Below are 25,562 nucleotides of genomic sequence, written 5' to 3' on the forward strand. Positions count from 1 at the left end.
TGGCACTTTCAAAAACCTTTGATATAGCAGTACTCGGCCAAAATATTATGGCAATTTACGTCATCTCAACCAATCAAATTTGCTGCTAGCACACCCTGCTCAAGTCCTTTTTTTTCTCGAGATTGTGTTGCGTAAGGTGTTCTCTGAACTCACTAATATTAGGACTTGTAATACTGGCTTCCATCAGTTGGCACTACACAATACAGTTCACATTTACATAGAGAGAATTTGGATCGTCCTCCCTCTCCCTCATTCTGAACCACACACGGGCTATGATTTTTTTTTTTACCACCTAAAACCTTCCCGTGCACCCTATTAGTTCAACCACCATTTTTCAACCCATTTCATTCAGCAGTTTTGCAATGCATAAAGTCTAAAAAAGCCTATCAACGAGCTAGCCCACCAACAAGCAATCCTACCAACGAGCAAACAAGCCCACCAACAAACAAGCCCACCAACAAGCAAGCCCACCAACAAGCAAACAAGCCCACCAACAAGCAAACAAGCCCACCAACAAGCAAACAAGCCCACCAACAAGCAAACAAGCCCACCAACAAGCAAACAAGCCCACCAACAAGCAAACAAGCCCACCAACAAGCAAACAAGCCCACCAACAAGCAAACAAGCCCACCAACAAGCAAGCAAGCCCTCCAACAAGCAAGCAAGCCCACCAACAAGCAAGCAAGCCCACCAACAAGCAAGCAAGCCCACCAACAAGCAAGCAAGCCCACCAACAAGCAAGCAAGCCCACCAACAAGCAAGCAAGCCCTCCAACAAGCAAGCAAGCCCACCAACAAGCAAGCAAGCCCACCAACAAGCAAGCAAGCCCACCAACAAGCAAACAAGCCCACCAACAAGCAAGCAAGCCCTCCAACAAGCAAGCAAGCCCACCAACAAGCAAGCAAGCCCACCAACAAGCAAGCAAGCCCACCAACAAGCAAGCAAGCCCACCAACAAGCAAGCAAGCCCACCAACAAGCAAGCAAGCCCACCAACAAGCAAGCAAGCCCACCAACAAGCAAGCAAGCCCACCAACAAGCATGCAAGCCCACCAACAAGCAAACAAGCCCACCACCAAGCAAACAAGCCCACCACCAAGCAAACAAGCCCACAACCAAGCAAACAAGCCCACCACCAAGCAAACAAGCCCACCACCAAGCAAACAAGCCCACCAACAAGCAAGCAAGCCCACCAACAAGCAAGCAAGCCGACCAACAAGCAAGCAAGCCCACCGACAAGCAAGCAAGCCCACCGACAAGCAAGCAAGCCCACCGACAAGCAAGCAAGCCCACCGACAAGCAAGCAAGCCCACCAACAAGCAAACGCGCCCACCAACAAGCAAACGCCCACCGACGAGCCCAGCCCACCGACGAGCCCAGCCCGCCGACGAGCCCAGCCCGCCGACGAGCCCAGCCCGCCGACAAGCCAGCCCACCGACGAGCCAGCCCACCGACGAGCCAGCCCACCGACGAGCCAGCCCACCGACGAGCCAAGCCCACCAATGAGCCAAACCCTCTTCTTTCTCTCCCTCTCTCTCTCTCTCTCTCCCTCTCCCTCTCTCTCCCTCTCTCTCCCTCTCTCTCCCTCTCTCTCCATCTCTCTCCCTCTCCCTCCCTCTCTCTCCCTCTCTCTCCCTCTCTCTCCCTCTCTCTCCCTCCCTCTCCCTCTCTCTCCCTCTCTCTCCCTCCCTCTCCCCCTCTCTCCCTAACTCGGTCGTAGCACCGACTTTGTAAAGGTGATGTGGGGGATGTCTGGGTCACTCCTGGGAGATCAATCGGCTGTCTCCGTGCGGCAGGCTTGTTCAAGAGAACTGTCCCGGGCTATGCAGCAGCAACATCAACATTCCTCGAGTTATATTAGGTGTACCGGAAAGTAATGTTGTTTTTTAAAGAATAATACACAGCATAAAAAACGATATTATTTACCGGTACACCAAATACATATAGTATGATTACTGTAACGCATCGTCGTCAAATAGTTTGCTTCATGTGTGCAAATATTCCATCAACAAAAAATATATGGAAATCAAGTATAAAATGTGTAGCCTCACTGATGACATTGACTTTTATGGCATTGTGTCCAACATCTAAAAATACTTCCGAGTCTGAATCAGGTGATTCTACTTGATACCAGCATAATCAGATCTTTCCTTCTTTCTGTACCAAACAAATTTGATTCGCTCATTTATTTTTGGCGTGGTGGGCGTGATCCGCCGAAGCACAAATAATCATAATGAGCTATATTTCTCCACATCTTGGATTTTAAAAAAATATGTAGATTTAATCAGCATTTTCCATGTCATGTCCACTTTAAGCAGGAAATATAACTTGATGAATTTCCTCGTTGTTTATGTGGAAGTAGCCACGTCTTGCTTTAGGCGTCTCTGATTGCCTGTGTAACTCATGTGATGTAAGCTTGTAACTAGGGAGAATGTGGACGTGTTGATGCCGCTAAGAATCGAAGATCGCACCATACAAGCCATGACACAGTGGGGGGACCCTGGAAGTGTTAGGATGTTTATATTTTGTGGTGGGGGGCAGGGGGGGAGAGGGAGGGTTTGGGTTGGGGGGGGGGGAGAGAGAGAAGTTGGGGTTTATGTTTTTGGGGAAGCGTGTTGCTTGGATTTGCAATACTCTATTCTTGCCACCAGGTTGCGCTCGATCCTCATTCTTTTACTGACGTGGTATCAAAACAAGAGGGAACTAGAACAGCACTCAGTAAACTACTATCCAATAGAATGTATACCTCTGCCAGGCTGAACAGCGTACGTTTTGTATCCCACTGATAGACTACATCTGGATCCAGACCTGAACCAAACCTGAACTATCTCACCCTCTCTCTATTCTCTTCACCCTCTCATTTGCTCAAGATCATCTGCCATCTGCTTGGAAATCAGCCAACATTACCGTTTTACACAAAAAAGGTGCAAAAACAGATCCTTGCAACTACAGGCCAATCAGCCTGCTCCAAAGAATCAATCATCCCTTCTGACATCAAATCCTTCCTCTTCTCCAATGGCTTGATCTCGGATCATCAATTTGGATTCAGACCAGGTCATTCTACTCTGGACATGCTGCATCTGCTGTCTCAACAATGGATGGAGGTCCTTAATGTCAAACAGGAAATCAGAGCCGTCTCCCTCGACATATCTCGTGCCTTCGATATGGTCTGGCACCCCGCTCTGCTCACCAAACTTTCCTCCTATGGTATCCTTGGAAATCTCCACGCATTGCTTGCGGACTTCCTCTCTGGTCGTAGTCAACGTATGGCCCTGAATGGATTTCTCTCATCTCCCCTTCTTGTTCAGAATGGAGTTCCCCAAGGCAGTGTTCTGGGCCCTGTGCTTTTTCTGGTCTTCATAAATGATCTCTCCGACTCTCTGGAAAATCCTCTCTATCTCTTTGCTGATGACTCCACTCTCTGCCGCTCCATACCTCATCCCTCAGATCGGCAGTCTGCAGCCTCCTCACTCTCTGCAGACCTGGACAAAATCAGACTGGTCAAACGAGTGGAACATGTCTTTCAATCCTGACAAATCTCACACTCTTACTATGTCTCTCCAAAAAGACCGAATGCACAACCCTCCCATCTACTTTCTCAACAATCCTCTCCAAGAAGTTCTGTCACTCCAAGCTTTTGGGTCTCACTATCTGCCATGATCTTTCCTGGGAAACCCCCATTTCCAAGCTGGCCTCCAAAGCCAGTCGCCGACTGGGCATCCTCCATCGTGCGAAGTCCTCCCTTGGCACACCTGAGCTCCTCACCACATACAAGGCTTTCATCCACAGTGCAATGGAATACTGTTCTCCCCTCTGGGCTGGTGCTCCTGCCTCACACCTAGCTCGGCTTCTCGCTGTTGAAACCAAAGCTTTCAGAATCATTGGAATCTCCTGCGATGAAGCTAACTCCGAGGGCCTTTCACTCACTCACCGCAGGCAGGTTGGTGGTCTTTCTGTCTTCTACCGACTCCGCTCTGGCCTAGCTCCCCCAGCTCTGTCTGTGCTCTGTCCCCCAAATATTCCTAGAGGTCGCACAAGATCTGCCTGCAACCCTCTTATGGTTAAACTGCCAAAATCAAGACTCTATTCATCTTCACTCTTTCGTTCCTCTTTTCTCCTGCCTCTGGAACAAACTCCCTCACTCTCTTCAATCCCACTCCTCCCTCCAGGTCTTTAAAACAGCTGTTCACCACCATCTCTTTTCTTCCCCCATCCAAAACCTTGATCTTTTCTACCCCCGTTAATTCACCCCAGATCCACTTTTTTGAAATTCCGACTTATTTCCTGGAAGTCCGAGCAGTGTCCATGTGTTTCATACCTCTCCTCTCTCCCCCCCTTCCCATGCCTCCTCCCCCCAAGCCCTCTCTCTCCCACAGATCTCCCGATGTCCCTGTTCTCTGCTGTTGTATTTATGTGCTTCCCTCTCTCTCCCCATCTTGTCTCCCGCCCCCTTTATCATATGTTTTATGTGTCGGTTTGTCTTTTTGTGATTAATGTTAGCTCTTTCACGAGCCTCGATCTTGTATGCCAAAAAAAAAAAATCTAATCAGCTTGTTCCTGGCACCTAACAAATTTGTCCACAACCTTTTTAAGTATAAAAAATATCATGCTATATTTTGTTTTTGGTCCTATCTCGCAATGATTTGGTGTATTCATTCGTACACAGCCCGGTGACGGTTTTCCCGGTGTGTACCGGGAATTCCCGGTGTGTACCCCGGTTTAGAATAGGTACACCGTATCCCTGCGCATCAAAGAGGCGACTAAGGGTTGGCGTCAGGAAGGGCATCCGGCCATAAAAACATTGCCTCAAACAGGGAACCATGATTGTCATGGGGCCCGCAAGGCTAACCCCCGCTCTCGCGGGGAAAATGGCCTTAAAAACGATCATTCATTCATTCATTCACACAGCCTGTGGCTGCTTGGTTGCATCATTTTCTGGGAGTGCGGCTGTGCCGCTGATGCAATGCCCTCTTACCAGCTGGCGGATGGTCTTCTTACTGACCTCATAAGGATGACAGGCTGAGTCGATCTGCCTGGTGTTAATTCAATGGCACGACAGGGGCTTGAACTCAAGACATTCGGATCTTAAGCCAGCCACCTTAACCGTTAAGCCATCACCAGGCTATATTTCTCAATAATGAAGAATCGCTTGATAATTAAAAAAATTCCCGCATCCAGATCTTCACCAACATCAAATCAATTATTTATTGTCACACACCCAACCTGTCCACCAAGTATTGGCCGAATCCACCCATAACTTTTTGACATATCATGCTATATATCGGTTTTGGCTCTTTCACTCAATGGTGAAGAATCACTTAAAAATTCCCGGATGGGAATCCTGATCTTCACCAAAATCTAATCATGCCATCCTTGTCACACACCCAACCTCTCCACCAAATTTCTTCCGAATCCATCCACAACTTTGAGATATTGTGCACACAAACAAACAGCCAGGGGTGAAAACAAAGCCTCCATCCATTACAAATGGCGGAGGTAACAACACACTGCAATGAGACAACAACAACAACAACATGCATTTTAAGGCCATGTTCCCTGCTAGAGCGGGGGTTAGCCTTGCGGTCCCCATGACAATCTTCTCCATTTTGCCCTATTTTCTGCATCTCTCCTTGTTAACCCCCTTGCCCGCATTTCTTCTTCCACCATCTTTAGCCAAGTCTTTCTCGGTCTTCCCCGTCCTCTACTTCCTTCTACATTAACTTCCATCACTCTTCTCAACCAGTCACTTTCATCCTTCCTCAATACATGACCAAACCATCTCAACCTGTTCCTCTTCACAGCATCAATCACAGGCAATATTCCCATCATCTTTCGCAATTCATCATTTGTCTTCCTCTCTCTCAACGATACTCCGCACATCCATCGAACCATTCGCATTTCCACCCTTTCCAGCCTTCGTTGCTGCTCTACGTTCATTACCCATGTCTCGCTCCCATAAATCATAACACTTCTCACACATGCAGCATACACCTTTCCCTTCAGCTTCAGCGACACTCTCCTCCTCATCAGCACGCCACTCAGTTCCTGAAACTTCTTCCATGACGCCTGCATGACGCAGGGATACGGTGTACTGCAATGAGAGAAGGCAAATAATCCTAATACATCCGGAATCGGTACGTGTTGCCAAAACAATAATACGAAGTTGATGTACGACCGTTTATTTTGCCATACGTGAAGTTAAAGGAAGCGGTCGTGGTGAAATGCAAGTTGTCAGCATTTATTTATTTGCTCTAATTCTTGAAACGAATGTTGCTCTTTGCTCGTTTCGTAGGGATTTGCATGTACAGAGATGGGGGTTAGCGGTTCAAGCCGCCGTGGGTTCAACATCCAGACAGTGGGGCGTTTTGTTTGTACATCAATGCTAATTAGTTTGATCCGAGTGGAACTCTCATTAGGCCAGTCCTTCCCAGATGCTGTTGCACTTGTGACATGCAAATTAGGTGTTGGAAATGCAGGCGTCATGTGCAAATTGTGAACACTGCGATGATTAATGAGCATTTTATCCATGTACTCGAAAGGAGGGTTTTCTAAATATGAGCGTTGCCAAGGACTGGTTCCTTTATTCCATTATAATTATTGGTTCATGTTGTGTGAGTTTCTTCATTGAATTATGACATGAAAATGAAGGACTCGTCCTTTTTTGAGTTCAACTCTTCCTTCTTGTCGCAACGTGTGGAAAAATGATGGCCGCCCTCCCTACCCCGGACAACCGAACAAGTCCGATCAGTAATGTCGACCTGCTTGGAAGCGTAATTTCCTATTGCGGAGATATAATGGTCAATCCGTAAAGGTCGGCATGTCTGCAATGGCTAACGAGACATTCAAACTTTGTGCGCTCAACATCTGCTGTCTTTGTGCTATTTTATGACTCTCGGTGCATTATGGGTTATTTTTCGTTTTAAAGCAAGTCTTTTTTGCAGGATGGTAGCTCATGATTCTGAGATCCCAAGTCGAAAATCCCACCAACCCTGTTGACTTGTTTGTCCACAACTGTCCTTGTCCTCCATGTGCTATGTATGAGAGCTCCACCTTGAGCCTTTTTAGTTGTTGAAAATGAAAACGATTTGCTGATTGATTGGTGACTGGCTGATTGGTAAAGAGCCGAGTTTGTTGTTGACAGGTTCCTTGTACACGAGCTGACGTGTTTGCGAGCCGTGATATGAGCGTCATCCATAAGCGATTGCTTATGAAATTCCTCACCTTCTGCCTGGATCATGAAGATCATCCAGAAGAATTTGCTGGTATTGTCCACTTTTTCGACTTCCGGAGCATGTTCTTGGCAGATAATCAGATTTTGAATCCAAACCGTAAGCTACCTGGTGCTGATGATCAAGGTGTGGCTGTGTGGGACAGATTTTGCTGAGCGGCCTTTCCGTGAATTCATGACCGAGCGTGGCCTCACCCCAAGCCTGCAGCTGCTGGTTTCGCAGGCGGTTGCCATGGTGTCAGAGGTGCAAACTAGGACAGGCCTGGTGGCTGCACGCCGCTTCCTACGCAGCTTGGGCCGCTTTGGCCGTACGCCTTTCCTGTGGTCACTCTACGGTGCCGGGGAACTATCCCAGGCTTTTTGCAGGTCGGGATAAATAGTGGCACCATTATTATCGCCCGATGGTGGTGTATTATTGATTACATGCACGAATAAATTTGTTTGAGTTGTACGCTGCACCTGCACAGGATGTGTGCTGTGTTTGGTGGCATCTACTGCCTACGTCATCCTCTGCGTGGTCTGGTTCTTGACCGAAGAACTGGCAAGTAAGTTGGCTCACCAAGGCCGTGCCAAGTAATGACTGGTGTACCATTTTTTCACATAGAGAATGCAGTATTCCAGTAGTGATTCAGTTAAAAACTTAAATATTAGGTTAAAAATCCTAAAATGGCATAATCATTGCAGTTTACATGCCCCACTGTCAGGACATGAATCCCTTTTTTTTCTAATGAGTGCATTCTCATTATTAAAAACACTTCTTTTTATTTTTATTTTTTTTATATACAAGATCGAGGCTCGTGTAAGAGCTAACATCAATCACACAAAAAAAAACAAATGGACACACAAAACGTACAACAAAGGGAGCGGGAGACAAGATGGGGAGAGAGAGGGAAGCACACAAGTACAACAGCAGAGAACAGGGATAACGGAAGATCCATGGGAGGGAGAGGGCTTGGGGGGAGGAGGCATGGGAAGGTGGGGGGAGGGGGCACTTATGAGATTCCTTGTTCATTTTCCACCAACAAGCATGCCCACAAACAAGGAGATTAAATCCATGTTCCTATATAAATTTGAATACACATGTGGCATGGTGGAAAAATTGTGCATGTTGCACGATGGGCGCACTGCTCTGCTCCTGTTGCGTGACGGGCGCAGTGCTCTGCTCCTGTTGCGTGACGGGTGTGCACTGCTCCTGTTGCATGACCGGCGCACTGCTCCTGTTGCGCGACGGGAGCACTGCTCTGCTCCTGTTGCGCGACGGGAGCACTGCTCCTGTTGCGAGACGGGCTGCTCCTGTTGCGCGCTGCTCCTGTTGCGCGACAGACGCACTGCTCCTGTTGCGAGACGGGCGCACTGCTCCTGTTGCGAGACGGGCGCACTGCTCCTGTTGCGAGACGGGCGCACTGCTCCTGTTGCGAGACGGGCGCACTGCTCCTGTTGCGAGACGGGCGCACTGCTCCTGTTGCGAGACGGGCGCACTGCTCCTGTTGCGAGACGGGCGCACTGCTCCTGTTGCGAGACGGGCGCACTGCTCCTGTTGCGAGACGGGCGCACTGCTCCTGTTGCGAGACGGGCGCACTGCTCCTGTTGCGAGACGGGCGCACTGCTCCTGTTGCGAGACGGGCGCACTGCTCCTGTTGCGAGACGGGCGCACTGCTCCTGTTGCGAGACGGGCGCACTGCTCCTGTTGCGAGACGGGCGCACTGCTCCTGTTGCGAGACGGGCGCACTGCTCCTGTTGCGAGACGGGCGCACTGCTCCTGTTGCGAGACGGGCGCACTGCTCCTGTTGCGAGACGGGCGCACTGCTCCTGTTGCGAGACGGGCGCACTGCTCCTGTTGCGAGACGGGCGCACTGCTCCTGTTGCGAGACGGGCGCACTGCTCCTGTTGCGAGACGGGCGCACTGCTCCTGTTGCGAGACGGGCGCACTGCTCCTGTTGCGAGACGGGCGCACTGCTCCTGTTGCGAGACGGGCGCACTGCTCCTGTTGCGAGACGGGCGCACTGCTCCTGTTGCGAGACGGGCGCACTGCTCCTGTTGCGAGACGGGCGCACTGCTCCTGTTACGTGACCGGCGCACTGCTCCTGTTGCGCGACGGGCGCACTGCTCCTGTTGCGAGACCGGCGCGCACTGCTCCTGTTGCGAGACAGGCGCACTGCTCCTGTTGTGCGATGTGAGCACTGTTCTGCTCCTGTTGCGCGACGGGCGCACTGCTCTGCTCCTCCTCCTGTTTTCCTGATGTCCTTAAATTAATTATTTATCATCCTGGATAAAAAACCATGGTATGTGACTGTGTGTGCTGCGTCTGCTCTTCCCACCTGACTTTCTTGTCCCGCACAGTTGTACTGCGGTGATTGATTACAAAGGCAAACGCATTGCCTGTGACTGGCTCGTAGTGGAGGAAAGCTATGTACCACAGGGGTACTGCACGGGGACTTGTGCCAGGTGAGTGGTGTCGTGGATTCTGATCCGACTCCACATTATTCGCGTTTGACCTTCAATGCCTTCCATTACATTTGCATAAACAGTTAATTGCATGCACATTCATTCTCTGCAACATTGCAATGATCTGTTTTTTCCCCCATCTAGCAGAGACATTTCCAGGGCTGTGCTCATTACGGACAAGTCACTATTTCCATCCGACTCCAATGAGGTGTGTCCTGCAGGCCGTTATCAATGATATTCTATCACATCCAGTTATGCAGGTTTAGTGATTCGGTGTGTTTTTTTTATGCCTCCGCCCCCAAAGCTGGCTGGAGGCATTATGTTTTCGGGTTGTCCGTCCGTCCGTCCGGGCTAAACCTCGTTTTTCTCAGCAACCACATGTCCGATTGAGACGAAACTGTCGTGGTAGTAGCAACACCCATGTAGAATAAATGTTTTTATGATAATTGCGACATCATAGGTCACGTGGTATGGCAGTCATCTTGGATTAAACGCAAATAATTAAAAACGGATTTCTCGGAAACAGCTGAATGGAAAAATGTGAAACTTGGAACATTGTCAAGTACTCCCAATGGGGAACAAGAGCGATTAAAAGTTGATCACGAAAACGTCAATCGTCACATGATTGGCGTTGGCGTTGGCTTAGTGGTCAGGGTGCCGGCTTGGGATCCTAGGATCCTGGGTTTGAATCCCGGTCGATCGCTGAATTAACGCCAGGGGGGTTGACTCAGCCTATCATCCTTCCGAGGTCGGCAAATTGAGTACCAGCTTGCTGGGATGAATGATCACGGTGTGTACCCCGATTCAGAATAGGCACACCGTATCCCTGCGCATCGTAAGAGCGTGACCAAGGGTTGGCGTCAGGAAGGGCATCCGGCCATAAAAACATTGCCTCAAACAGGGAACCATGATTGTCATGGGGCCCGCAAGGCTAACCCCCGCTCTAGCGGGGAAAAATGGCCTTAAAACGATCATTCATTCATTCATATTCATTCATATTCACATGGTGAGGGAGCCACATTGGATTGAAGGAAAATGTTAAATAATTATATCTCAAAAACTGCTTACCCTGTCGATGTGAAACTTTACAAATGTCATCTAATACTATTGCTACATATAGTTTGAAAATGATGATGTCATAGGTCCACGTGGTTTGGCAGCCATCTTGGATAGAATAACAAACCTTATCTGATCAACATGAAACTTCACAAACTTGATCCTCTACCCATACATATACAGATTGCAGAGTGTACATTTTTTTAATGTCAAATGTTATTTTATTCGGCAGTCATATTAGCTTGAAAGCTGATATTTAAAAAAAAAAAACATAATCCAAAACCGCTTCACCGATCGATGTGAAACCTGTCATGTCTGGTAAAAATGTGATAATTGAGAACAGCTGAAGGGATTTAAATCAAACTTGTTTATTTTTAGGATAGTGAGCCAGGGCATCTGCACGTTGTCACGCACAGGTAATACACGGAGGCATATTGGCGACAGTCTCATTGCTCTAGTTTCCTATAACGTGTATTGTAACGGTTTGATTAATATCTAAAGAAAGTTAACTGGATGAGAACAATTTGACAACTCCTAATAGACGGGTCAATATACTGCCTGACCCCCAAAAAATTGCAAATTTTTGTTTTATGCTTATTTCTAGTAGTTTATGAAGTGGAAGACAACATATTAAAAGTTGGACAATTTTGACGCATGGGAAAGTCCCTCAGTGACGTCAGAAAACAAGATGGCTGCCGGCAGATAAAACGTAAAAAAATTGACTGATAATCATCAGACCACTAACAATTTAAAGTTAATTTTGCACCAATATTTGTATTATGATCGTTGCTGGTAGTTTATGCAGTGCTAATCCTGAGACCATTCGCAATTTAAAGTAAATATTTGCACAAATATATGTTCTTTGATTGTTTCTGCCAGTCTATGACATGGAAAGCAACATATAAAAAATTGGACAATTTTGACACATGTGGAAGTACCATATGCCTTCTAGTCTTAGATTCCAGTTTCATCGTCCTCCTCCTCCTCCTCTATGTCTGGTTCAACACTCATATTGTCACAGTTGCTGTCCTGGCAATGTCCACATGCACTGGTGCACTCTAATCCATGCTTCCTACATGAACACCTTAGTGTTTTGCACCCCCCTGAACAGTTGCAGTGAATCATCTGAAGTAGTATGTCTGGAGCAGGGCTTTTGTCTGTCATCACTGGAACAAGTTTTCCTCCTTCTACCTTCCATCCCCACTCCGTTGGCTCCATTCCACAACAAAGGCCCATCCATTCCATTACCTGGTAATAGGTCCGCAGAGAATGAAACTTGCAGGCAGCGGATGTGGGTGGCAGTCTTTCAGGAGTGACAAATGCCTTAGCCCTTGCAACCTTTTTGCAGAGAATGTTGTATCTGATCGATGCCAATGAGTCGTTCTGATTTGCTTCAAACAATGCCACCATTGCTCTGCAGCCTGCAGTTTCAATAACATCCTGACTCTGCTGTGGTTTACAGAACACCTTTGAGCTGTCTATCAGTTCCTTTTCTTTCTTGATGATTCTTTGAAACCCTGACTTCTTTCCAATCCCAAAGACACGAGACGTTGCGTCACAGCCAGTTAATGCATGAAGGAACAATATATCTCTGCAGGCTGCATTTCCAAGTATCTGCTGAAGGACTTTGATATTGTAGACATTTGATTTTGCCTTGTCAGAACGGAAATAGAGTTCAATGCAGTTTGTCTCCACCATATAGAAGAGCAGGAGGAGAAGGAGATCTGTATCTTCTCCAATGAGGGTTGTAGATCTGGAAGCCGCATTTGCGACGGCCGCTTTTGCAATCTCAACATCAGCATCTCCCTCTGCTTGGATCACCTCACAGCCTTCCTTGTGCAACACCTCTATAATCAACAGTATCATTGCCTGCTTGTTTGACTCATTCGACAGAAAGTCCTCCTTTTTCCCAACAAATTTTGTTGACTCCGTAATGTTAACCTTGGTGGCATTCTTGTTTCTATTCCGACGTTGATGAGAACAGTCCTTTGTGCTTGGCCCAGCCTCATAACCATCAAACACAACAGTAGCTTTGCCATAGTGTCGTACTGTAAATGAGGCATATTCATCTGCAATGGAACTGTAGGTGAATCCCTCTGTCCACTTTAAGCGGTGAATAAGTGATCCCCCGTCAAGAACATAGTGATCTGTTCCTGGAACTGTCTGGTTGACAGCATTGTCAGATTTGGTTGTAGCATAATTCCTTATTGCCTCCGCCAACTGTGGTTTATCTGGCTGGCGCAGGATGTTTTTTGCCTCAAAAAGAGACATTGGGTATGGGCAGAGTTCATATTTCATCACTTCACCTATCTGGAGATCTCCCGTCTGTGACACCACTAAGAACCTCTGGAATAGTAACGCTGGATCTATTGTGCGGTCCTCAGCAACTTTGACTGCCCTGCTGAATGCAAGTGTCTTGGCTTTAGAACTCCTTTTGTGTGAATAGGAGTAAGCTGGGTGATCATCCATCTTCTTGACAATGTCACTACCTACTTTGAATAGGTCATGAACATTGACATCCTCATTTGCAGTAACCCCTGTGATGATATTGCGCAATGACTTGTCATCAGAAAATGGTGTGAAGCTGTCCAGTTTTTCGGCAACTTTGCCACGATCAGCTTCATCTCGACTCACCCTGGATGTTGTCAACTCCTTATGTTGTTCACTTGTTGAGTAGCTACTCGAGGTCAGTTCTTGCATAGCAAGGTTGTAGGAGGACGATATGGTTGAAGACAGAGTCCAAACTGCTCTCTGGTGCTCTGACATCCCACTTCCTCGAGTCAGCCCCCCTTGGCTTTTCAGTGAGCGCATTAATGTCTGTTCTATCACAAGATCAGAGCCTAGGCCAGCCCAGTATTGGTCACTGCGCCGGATTACATGATAACCAGATTGGAACTTCTGATGAACCTCAGGGTTGTCATCCTCTAACGCAAGCATCTTCTCGAGATAGAGTCGAGCTGACTTCAGGTAATTGGGATGGCCAGCAGCTGCAAATATCGGCAAGCAAGCTGATATGGCTTGGAGATGCATCTCCCAGGACCCCGTCCGATCAGCTGCCACAAGTGCCCTTGCAATTCCCAACATACGCTGGTAGTTGATCCAAAGTGCACTGGTTTTCGAGTCCTTTGCAAGTTTATTCCTTTCCTGATTCAATCTATTGTCAATGAAATGAATGCACTCTGATTGCAACACAGACTCTATAGTGTCACTTTCGACAGTCTCCAGGGAAATGTACAGTCGCTCCAGTTCTGCCACTTGTTCTTGAAACCCAGGGTCAACTTCCACAATCTTGCCAACAACCTGACGTGTAAGACACTGATCCACAAGCAAATGGCCACGAAAAGCACGTTGCACCGCCTTCCCACTCAGCATGTGCACAACAGCATTTTGACCATACACTGTTTCCAGGATCTCTTTCAGTCCACTTCCATCCATCAAACTTCCAATGGCACCCAACAAATTCATTAATGTGTGGAAGCTCCCAAGCAGTAGCACTGCATTATGGATTGGGTTATCAGCAGGAAGAGCATTCACTATCTCAGAGGCCTTCCAAAACAGCGGTTGGTCAAATGTGATGATTGCTGGCATGTTGTGTTTTGATGCAAGTTTGCTCAGGTAATCAAGAGTTGACAAGATGCAGGTTTTGTCACCTGGGTTCATATCAATCATTGGGAGAAACTGTATTGAGGCTTTCCCTGGGTGATCACACTCCTCATGCAGAAAGTGCATCATGCCTTGCCAATTTGGTGCACTCTTTTCGAAGCAAAATGACATCTCCCATAATATGTCAATTGGGCGATCACAAATTGATAACAAAGGGAGGGGCTGAAATTTGAGGTTGCGGTTGACGTGCTCTGCATAGCGGTAATCTATTATATTGATCTTCGTCAGTTCGACGAGCTTCCTGTCAGACATTTTCTTTCTAGATATGATGTGGCTAGATTGACGCCCTGGTGTAATAGCTGCTATCATGCCCATCCCATGAAAGGTACCCTTTCCATCCAACGTTATGATGTTGTGGTCCACATTGTCTCCAGCAAATAACAAGGATGTATCAAGAATGTCGGTGTCACCTCCAAACACATCCGGAGCAAGAGAAGAGGCTGCATTTACTTCAAACCGTTGCACTTCGGAGTAAGATGAGGAAAAGCCAAAGGTTGATAGACTATCTATCAAGAAACGAGACCTATACAAGTGATGCATTTGCACTGCAAGACCAAGCTGCAATGGTGCAATTACAGCCCTTGGACGCACTGCTTGGATGACTGCTTGTCCAATACCAGCAACCTCCCTAGATGTATCTTTCCCGACCAAAAGATGCTGCAGCAAGAATCGCAGGCTAGTTGGGACATACCCCAATGCAGCAGTAAGGCTTAGGTCTGCAGTAGTTGGGTATGTATCCCCATGTGGTGCAACTGTTGTTTTTATGTCACTTTTTATTAGTTTTGCAGCAGTCTGAAGAATTGCACGTTTTTGTGCTTCTTCATCATCTTCTCGTGGTGCATTGTAGTGGTCACGGAGGATCTGGGACATTTTTTCTCTGAATGTCACAATGTCTTTTAAGCCTCTACCCTCTGCCATGAATATAGATTCACCATATCGTTTTTTAAGCTGTTCCTTCATGTATTGGTTCCCATATGCATTGGATTCACTATCGCCCAGGTATTGTTCCATTCTAGCCACGAGGTCTGTAATTGTTAACTGTTCCTCATCATTGTCTTCAAGAAAAGAGCACACCTTATCGAAAGCCTCATTCTGGTCACTGTCCTTAGGCCTTCCCATTTTTCGTCTCTTGTTTGACTCAGTCGGCTTGAACCGTTGTGGAATGTCTCGCATTGTGCGGAAATTAATGTTGCAGGACTTGTGGTACACACAGTCAGCTGCATGGAGATCACCCTCAAAATATTCAATGCGGCCTTGAACAGCAAGGGCCCATTCATCGCTCCTTGTTTTGCAATGAACTGATATAGTTTTAACAAATGCGTCAGTCTTCACGTAGCCAAAACTGGCTGTTTCTGCATGGCCTCGCTTTGGGCCCTCTTCCTTAACTTCAGTGCCGCAGAAAAGGCAATGTGTTTTACTGTCATATGGTCCCAGGGAAATGCGAGCACTCCTCTTGACTGATGGACCTGATTCCGCATGATCCTTCTTGGTTAAAGCAATGTCCTTTTTGTTTATGTGATTCACTCGGCATGATTTGTGAACACTGGTACCAGCTAGAATTCTGATGTCAACACCCCTTTCGGCACTTGCACGGTTGATGCCTTCTGCTCCTTTCTCACGAACTGATACTGTTTCCTCACAGTCCAATCCCCTTTGGCATAAAGGGCAGGTCTCTTTACCATATAAAGAGTTCATTTTCTATCTCTGAAAATACAAAAATGAGATCTTTTAGAAGCATGCAGTCAATTTACATTGGCCATATACATTGAATGCCATCAGAGCATTCTCCGCCCCTGAAACTGAGATTTTTTTTTATTTTTATTTTTTGTATACAAGATCGAGGCTCGTGAAAGAGCTAAGAGCTAAAGAGATATTTATGTAAGATATATATTAGGAGGAAACATACTATGGAATAATCTGCATAGTGGTCATCCCATTGCTTTCTGCATCTGAAATGAATTATATACAAGGGCTCTGTTGCTTAGTCACAAGGTGCACCAGGAAAAGATATGTATAGTCCAGAAGAAAAACACACTGATAGAACCCCCCCCCCCCTTCCCCCAATGAACTGGTCCCATTCCTATTAAATAAATATGCATCCCCACAACTCTAGAACCTGGAAAATAAATACCATCATACACTACAGTTGTAGGAGTACAAAATACATGTAGAATATATGGGGCAATTGTATGCATAGGCCTACCTGTCTTTTTGCTACTGCCTTGGCCTTGGTTGTATTGTACTGTATCTCCTTGGTTGTATTGTATTGTATCTCCAATGTTTACCATACAACGTTGTCCAATTGAGTCCTAATTAGGTGTAATTAACTCATTCATGTGGAGTTGTTACTCAGTCAAGCTGCACAACTACCAGTGAGGAATTAGGTCATTAGCCTACATGCTGGGAGGTCATATTGTTAAAGACATGTGTCAGGTAGCAGATGTAAACATTGTTAAAGACACGAAACAAGTGTTATAAAATGTTGCCTTTGCAGCTGGTCTCAGTGGAACAAATTAATTTATATAAACAAAAAGAAACAAAAATAAAAAACCAAAGACGTTTTCGACGTAGTGAATCGTGCATGGTTTTGTGACATTTTTATCATGTCAAAAATTTTTACTTTCCCATGGTCCATTTATGTCCAACTTTTGATATGTTCCTAAGTAAGTCTTAAAATATAAGGAAATGCAATAAAACTAAAATTTGCAATTTTTTTGGGGTACGGCTGTTCTGGTTGTATATTGACCCGTCTATAATCCAAGTGCGAGATGGATCAGACAGGTGGGTTTTGGTGGCATTAATGTATTATTATTTTTTGCATCCCACTTTGCTTTTCCTGTAGGCTTCAGTGTTGTGCATGCCAGGAAAAGGGCCAGATGGAACAACCGTCAACATTATTGAACTTTCTCCTTCCACTATGACCTGTGCGCCGGACACGTGTGGGTGATTCACCTTCCATCCATGCCATGTAGTTTTGAGTAAAGGAGCAGCAGCTGAAGTTTAACTTTGAGAAAATAATATTGCACATTTAAAGATTTGTACCCTACCAACGGGAGTACCTGGACTGCGCAGCTAGTCATTCGACTGTTGTCTGACCTTCTTCACACCCTTTTTGTTTTTGAAGCTCGATAGATTCTGTCATACAGTCACCTCTAAGCTGTCCAGCCTGGGTTTGAATCCTGACATAGCTATAAACTGCCGTCTTGGTTTTTCACAGGCAGGGTGATTCATCAATGTGTGTATCGTCCCTCCAATGGACATTAAACTGGGCTCCACGTCTGCCGGCATTAGTTGGTGGATGTTAAAGACCCCATGGTGTCCTTCACAAAGAGTAGGCGAGCTATCGTCGGCCCCCTGAACAAATTCTAAATTCCTGCCCTAACTACTGCTGCGAAGGCCATGGCAAACCAACCAGTATAACCCTTACTCAGGAGGTTACTTTGGCGGCACCGACGCTCTGTGAAGAGTATGGTACATGAGAGGATTGATTCTACCATACCTCTGACTGAGTATTAAACGAAACATGATTTATCATGTTTTTGAAGTTTCTAATTACTCTATTTCCCATTCCTCTGCATTTCCTCTATCAGACCTGGTTCACGTTACTTGTCCAAGCTCTGGATCTCCTTGGGACGACCTGGCACCAATCATCTCTCCACTTTTCCACTTTGAAAATGAGCCGGGTAAAAATGTTACTCCTGTACTGTTACGTGTGTAAGATGCATTAGTGGTAAAATATAATTTCACACGAGGTTTGTATACTGTACGTTTTTATCAGTTGTTGCTGCTGCTGCTGTTTGGGTAGACTGAATACCATTCACCCAGCTTTCTTCTAAACTATTGCAGTGTTGCAATCCTTCAATACGTATGTATGTGCACTTATAAAATACGTATCCTTCAGAGTCAGAACCATCTCGACCTCACGTGATCATGGCATCATACTTCTCCACGAGCGGCTCGACGGGTGACATGGACGCTTATCAGGACCTTCCATTAAACCTGCTCCTTTGCCCGAGACCAGATCCCCAGCTGGACTTTGAGGCTGCAGTGGAGAAGGTAAATGGTGAAACATCATTCATATGATCGGTGTGGACTTTTATGTGATGCTGTTGCAAGTTTTGCATGTGCGGTTCACTCTGGAATCTGAGACAGGCTGGAATCGGGAAATTGTACCATGTTTAAACTTGAACTCTTCGTTGCCTCTTCGTTATGCAGGCCAAAGTGTTGTTTCAACGGATGTATCCTGAAGAAGACTTTTGCCCTCCAGCACCAGAACCCGAGGACATCATCTATGGGGAGGGTAATACCACAAATCCATCCGAAGAGGTACACCAGTAATTGGGTTTGCTGAAGGTGTGCCGGACGGATGCTTTGTCGAAACTATTATTGGCCATAAAAGTATTGTGTACATTGAGAAGGTAATGGTAAACTGTCCCACACATTTTGTACCATGACAATGCTTTGGCCACACTTGCCTCTGAGCTATCAAGCCTGGGTTTGAATCTTCACCCAGTTATAACCTGCCATCCGGGTGTGGTGGCGTTTCACAGGCACGGCGATTCATCAATGTGTGTCATCGCTCGGATAAACATTGAACAGGGCATGCATCCACCAGTATTAATTATTCGTTTGGTGGACATTAAAGATCCCACGGTGTCCTTCATGAAGAGTAGGCGAGCTTTCGCATGCACCCTTGACAAATTACAATTTCCTGCAGAGGGCACTGCATCAGCGGCATAGCCACACTCCCAGCAATGATGCAACCAGCAGCCATCGGCTGCTTCCCAAACTAGAACGGCACTTGATAGAGCGTATACCTCCGCCAGGCTGAACACGTTTTGTGGATCCCACTGATGGGCAGGATCTGAATCCCCACCTCCAAAATCGAATTGGCTACTTATTTGCACTTATCCAACGCATCCACCAAGTTTCGTCCTAATCCTTCCACATATTTCGCTTGGAATATTAAAAAAAAATCTCGTATCTGGATCTGGACCTCCACAAAAATCGAATCGATTCGTCCTTGTCATACACCTAACCTGTCCGCCAAGTTTCTTTCGAATCCTTCCACAACTTTTTGAGGTATCATGCTATATACCATTTTGGTCCCATCTCTCAATGGTTAAGAATTGCTTGGAATATTAAAATAAACATTCTCGTATCTGGATCTGGACCTTCACAAAAATCGAATCGATTCGTCCTTGTCATACACCTAACCTGTCTGCCAGGTTTCATCCAAATCCGTCCACAACTTTTTGAAATACTGTGCTCTACTGCATATTGGGTTTAGCCCTATCACTCGATGTTGAAGAATCACTTTAAAATTCCAGTATCTATATCCGTATCCGGATCGTCACCAAAATCTAATCATTTTGTCCTTATCACACACACAACCTGTCCACCAAATTTTGTCCGAATCTGTCCAAAACTTTGAGATATCCTGTTCATAGACAGATGGACAGACAGGAGTGAAAACATAACCTCTGTCAACCTTGGGTGGCAAGGTAATGAATGAATGCATACTTTGGCAATGCTCGGCATTTTGCTCGGAATGAAAATTGGGATTCCAAGGATGCAGTTAGCACATCGTATCGTTTTGTCTTTTCTTTCATCAAATCATGATCTCAAAACACTAACTTAACTTAACTTGAACATGTTTGTCTCAGATTCATTCTTTCTCGTTTTTTCCCCACCATAAATCAATAGTCAGTAACCTCCAGGTTTGTGCCGTTCCCTTCCAATTTCCAGGCACCAGATCTTACCGATGACGACACTACAGATAACGCTGTGATTCATGATGCTGAGGAGCGATGAAGAGCGCCTTGTTCTCTTACTGTTGTGTTTTATGAATTGCCACGTCAAGGGTTAATTGTATATTTTGAATTCCAAAGGGATTGCGTTCTTAATTGTCATGGCGGGCGGTTATACTGTTGCAGAGTCAGTCGGTTTGAGTTGGAAAATCCCTTCGATCCATATCGCTTTTTTATTTTTTGCAACGTTTGCGATTTGTCGAAGTTTCCAAGTGCGCCTTGGAAACAGGGGGCGGCTTTGCTTGTTTCTCCGTTTGAGGCTTTCAGCTTTACTTAAGTGTTTTATTCTTATTTATTCTTTTTCAATCGATGTAGAACATGATGGATTGTTTGTGCCGACTGTACACTAAAAGATATACGAGTCTGGAATCCACGAAGCAGTCCACCAGGTACGTTACCGTATTGATGGATACTTGCACTTTCCTGTAATATAATATCGCCAGGCCCGTTTGCTCTGTTCAAAAATGGATTCCTTTGCTTTTCCATGTTTCACGTGTTTTTTTGAGAACCTCCAGTCACCTTTAGACTTGTGTTAGAATCGAGGTATTCATACAGGGAGAAACCTTGTAAAAATGTAAAGGATGCATCCCAGATGGAATGCCGTTGCACATCTGCTCGAAAGGGTTAGCTTAAGGTGGGAATTGCTCGAGTTTACGAATAACCATTTTGCGATGCGATTCAGAGGTGTGGAGGAAATCGATTCCGAAAATGCTGTCAGTTGCTTATTTTATTTTTCCCCATCAATAAAATGTTATCAGATAGAGGATGTGTTCTCTCTCAACACCAATACATATTTAATTGGGTTGCCAAAGCTAAAACCTTTGTTCAACCATCATGCATCCATGTTGGTCAATACGGGCCTTTAGAAGTGACATAATCCGCCCCAGAATGCTCGGCACGCATCCGCAGAAACCCTTAGCAAAAGCGGTCATTGAGGTAGGTTAATGTACAGTGCATTCAGAAAGTATTCAGACCCCTTCACTTTTTTCACATGTTGTTATGTTGCAGCCTTATGCTGAAATCGTTTAAATTCATTTTTCCCTCATCAATCTACACTCAATACCTCACAATGACAAAGAGAAAACAGGATTTTAGAAAGTTTTGCAAATTTATTAAAAAGAAAAAACTGAAATATCACATTGACATAAGTATTCAGACCCTTTGCTATTACACTTGAAATTTAGCTCACGTGCCTCCCATTTCTCTTGATCATCGTTGAGATGTTTCTACACCTTGATTGGAGTCCACCTCCAATCAATTGATTGGACATGATTTGGAAAGGCACACACCTGTCTATATAAGGTCTCACAGCTGACAATGCATATCAGAGCAAAAACCAAGCCATGAGGTCGAAGGAACTGTCTGCAGAGCTCAGAGACAGGACTGTGTCGAGACACAGATCAGGGGAGGCCTACAAAAAAACTTCTGCTGCATTGAAGGTTCCCAAGAGCACAGTGGCCTCCATAATTCTTAAATGGAAGAAGTTTGGAACAACCAGGGCTCTTCCTAGAGCTGGCCGCCCGGCCAAACTGAGCAATCGGGGGAGAAGGGCCTTGGTGAGAGAGGTGACCAAGAACCCGATGGTCACTCTGGCTGAGCTCCAGAAATTCTGTGAGGAGATGGGAGAAACCTCCAGAAGGACGACCATCACTGCAACACTCCATCGATCTCGGCTTTATGGCAGAGTGGCCAGACGGAAGCCTCTCCTCAGTGAAAGACACATGAAAGCCCGCTTGGAGTTTGCAAAAAGACACCTAAAGGACCCTCAGACTGTGAGAAACAAGATGCTGTGGTCTGATGAAACCAAGATTGAACTGTTTGGCCTCAATTCTAAGCGTCATGTCTGGAGGAAACCAGGCACCGCTCATCACCTGCCCAATACCATCCCAACGGTGAAGCATGGTGGTGGCAGCATCATGCTGTGGGGGTGTTTTTCAGCAGCAGGGACTGGGGGACTGGTCAGGGTTGAGGGAGCGATGAACGTAGCAAAGTACAGAGATACCCTTAATGAAAACCTGAAACAGAGTGCTCAGGACCTCAGACTGGGTCGAAGGTTCACCTTCCAACAGGACAATAACCCTAAGCACACAGCCAAGACAACGCAGGAGTGGCTTCGGGACAACTATGTGAAGGTCCTTGAGTGGCCCAGCCAGAGCCCTGACTTGAACCCAATCGAACATCTCTGGAGAGACCTGAAAATGACTGTCCACCGACGGTCCCCATCCAACCTGACAGAGCTTGAGAGGATCTGCAGAGAAGAATGGCAGAAAATCCGCAAATCCAGGTGTGCAAAGCTTGTCGCATCATACCCAAGAAGACTCGAGGCTGTAATCGCTGCCAAAGGTGCATCAACTAAGTACTGAGTTAAGGGTCTGAATACTTATGTCAATGTGATATTTCAGTTTTTTCTTTTTAATAAATTTGCAAAACTTTCTAAAATCCTGTTTTCTCTTTGTCATTATGGGGTATTGAGTGTAGATTGATGAGGAAAAAATGAATTTGAACGATTTCAGCACAAGGCTGCAACATAACAAAATGTGAAAAAAGTGAAGGGGTCTGAATACTTTCTGAATGCACTGTATATCGTGCGTGTGAGATGAGGACTGTTGGCTAAAGTGGATCACAAAGATTAAAAAGCTGAATTATTTGGAAAAGTATCCGAGAGAAAGTGTGCGCCTCTGCGCATGTGCGTTCCAACCAGGTCATATATGGTGTTCTACTCAAACCCCTGACCATCGCTGCCAGTGACGGACTTTGAACCTTGTGGGAGCGCCTTGTGTGACCATGTCAGGCTTGATGATTTATTTAATTCGTGTGGACAATTTAAGACTATGCCGTACATCATCAACAACGTAATGGTTACCACCTCTTCGACAAAAGACGTCCTTATGACATGAATATACACAAAGCTTATGCCAGCTATATTTACATGAGACATCCCTGAGGGGCACACTGTACCTGGTTTGGGTGCTTTTTAACTCCTTTGGGAAGGTCAAGTCTGGGTTCCTGAATGCACAGATAAGTTTAAACTGGGGGAGAGTGGAATTGTGAACTGAGGGCTCTTATAAATATATATTTTGTTTGGTACTGAGTGAGGCCACAAGTGAAAGTATAGTACATTTTTTAATTGCTAAAAGGAGAAGTGTGTTTGTGTGCGTGGGTATGCACCATAAGTGGGGAGTGGTGCCCCCTAAACATTTTGGTTGGGGGGCAAAATGATTTAACCCACCCCCAAAAAGGAGGATAGCGAGTGGAGTGTAGGGGGAGCGGGAGAAGAGAAAGTGATTAAAATGGAAACAAGTACACATACATTCAAAGTACACCGCCCCATGCCAAATAATTAAATATGCTGCAGCGCGGCATTGCCGGGGCGCCTCTGGCGCCCGGCAATACCGCAGTGCAGCTCATTGAGGCTGCATTGGGAGGGAGAGGTGTACACTAATTGATTGATTAATTGTATAATTAAAATCAATAAAAGATTATCACAAAATATTTTCATAATCAATTGGCTAATCGCATAACTAAACCAGTAGTGCTTCATCCGAAGATGTATCTTTTAGAAATTTAATTAAATAAGTCATTTATATAAAATTAAATAATTAATTGATTACTCAATAAATAATTAATCGATTAATCAATAAATACTTAATAGATGAAATGATTAATCAATAAATCAAAAATATCCTTGATAGCCACATCACTTGGTCACTCATGTCCAAATATTAGCTTCCCAGCTCAAAAGGTGCCTGAGATATTGGCCAAATGAGAAAGAAAATAAATAAATGATTAATAATGAAAATAAATAAATAATAATCATAAAAAAATTAAATTATTAATCAATTTGGTCAGAGAACACATAAACTACCACTATTTCATCAGAATCTGTAACTTAAAAAAAAAAAATTTTTTTGTCATTAATCGAATAATTAAATAATTAATCGATTAATTGATTAATTAATAAATCAAAAATATCCTTTGCAGCCAAATCACCTGGTCATTGGCATGTCCAAATATCAGCTTCCTAACTCAAAAGGTGCCTGAGTTAATAATGGTCAGAAGATAAATGAAATTTAATTAATTAAATAAGTACTTAATTAAACGCTAATAATTAAATAACTCCTCAATTAATTGATTATTCAAAAAACAAAAAATACCGTATTTGACAAAGGACTTGCTCACTACTGTGCCGAAATTTCAGCTTCCTAGCTCAAAGGATGGCTGAGATATCGTCCGGACAACCAAGAAAACAAACAAGAAAACAAACAAGAAACCAGAGTGAAAACTGAGTACTCTCTTTCAGCGTGCGTCACTGCCGAGCCCCCTTCGGTGCCCGGCAATGACGATTTGCAATGCCTGGAGGTGGCATAGGAAAGGAGCGGTGTACAATAAGAACAAAAACGCACAGTTCTGAAAGAAGTAGCGAGAGCATAGAAAGTCAATCTTTATACAAGGTAGTTTTTTTGTGTAATAGAATGGGTGACATTTCCATGGTGAAAAGTGAGCATCTGTGAAAAAGTGACCACCACCTACCAATCCTGAAATACCTGTTACGTGTACTTACCCATCACTTCAGCCGATAGATTTAATCAAAAGACAGCATATGGTATGGTCATACATATGGTTCTCAAAGGTCTTGTCGAAGCTGGTGTTAAGGTGAAACATGACGAGCATAAATTTATGTTACCAGAAATGGAATTTATTGGTCACGTTGTCAGTGCCGATAGCATAAGGCCTATCAAGTCTAAGACTGCTCCTATGATCACTAAGGAGCTTAAATAATTCCTAGGTATGTTGAACTATTGCTGTAACTTCCTTCTGAATCTAAGCAATGTCCTTGATCCTCTCCACAAGCTACAACCTCGAGGTCACAGTGGTCACCCCCGGTATAGTAAGGCATTTGCAGAGGCGAAACGGTTGCGGTGTTTCAGGATTTCTTGAAATAGAATGGGACTAGCACCATCGCAGTGCTCCTGTTAAACCCACTTATAATGGTCAGGTTGAGAGAGCTGTACAGGTGATAAAGAGTTGTCTCACAAAGGTGAATAACAGCTCTTCTCTGCAGACCAAGTTGTCACGTGTTTATTAGTCCATTACTGGTTTCACCGGAGAGGACGACAGGTTTGCTCTCTGTCTGTCCGTCCCACCTGTGGTTTAAAAAAAAACTTTTTTTTCCCAATACCATTCAACTGAAACATGGTACGTGTTTTTATTTTGATAAGTTACAGAACAAGTTCGAGTTTCAAGGCGTATCCTTTATGTTTTTGGGGATTCCATTCACGATAGAACCGAGGCCAAGTGATCAGTTGTGAGAAGTGAAAACATGGTCAATAGGTAGTATTAAAAACATCCCATCATGTTTTGT

At 45.2% G+C, this 25,562-nt stretch overlaps 1 protein-coding gene across 5 annotated transcripts in view; it reads left to right on the forward strand.

Annotated features, from left to right (window-relative positions):
* Positions 1 to 20,961, forward strand: part of CHM (CHM Rab escort protein) — a 1,037,168-nt gene extending 1,016,207 nt beyond the window's left edge. For 4 of the 5 annotated variants that reach the window (XM_078768407.1, XM_068135243.2, XM_068135241.2 and 1 more), the window contains 10 exons: positions 7,140 to 7,260; positions 7,373 to 7,592; positions 7,694 to 7,771; positions 9,567 to 9,671; positions 9,816 to 9,879; positions 17,233 to 17,329; positions 17,981 to 18,073; positions 18,292 to 18,446; positions 18,606 to 18,716; positions 20,139 to 20,961. In XM_078768407.1, coding sequence (XP_078624533.1) covers positions 7,140 to 7,260; positions 7,373 to 7,592; positions 7,694 to 7,771; positions 9,567 to 9,671; positions 9,816 to 9,879; positions 17,233 to 17,329; positions 17,981 to 18,073; positions 18,292 to 18,446; positions 18,606 to 18,716; positions 20,139 to 20,204 — 1,110 coding nt within the window. In that variant the 3' untranslated portion in view covers positions 20,205 to 20,961. The remainder of the gene's footprint in view (positions 1 to 7,139; positions 7,261 to 7,372; positions 7,593 to 7,693; positions 7,772 to 9,566; positions 9,672 to 9,815; positions 9,880 to 17,232; positions 17,330 to 17,980; positions 18,074 to 18,291; positions 18,447 to 18,605; positions 18,717 to 20,138) is intronic. The other variant, XM_068135242.2, reaches the window with a different exon arrangement.
* Positions 20,962 to 25,562: the final 4,601 nt, after the last annotated feature.

The sequence above is a fragment of the Myxine glutinosa genome, chromosome 14 (genome assembly GCF_964187855.1).
Source record: "Myxine glutinosa chromosome 14, kmMyxGlut1.1, whole genome shotgun sequence".
Classification (NCBI taxonomy): Eukaryota; Metazoa; Chordata; class Myxini; order Myxiniformes; family Myxinidae; genus Myxine; species Myxine glutinosa.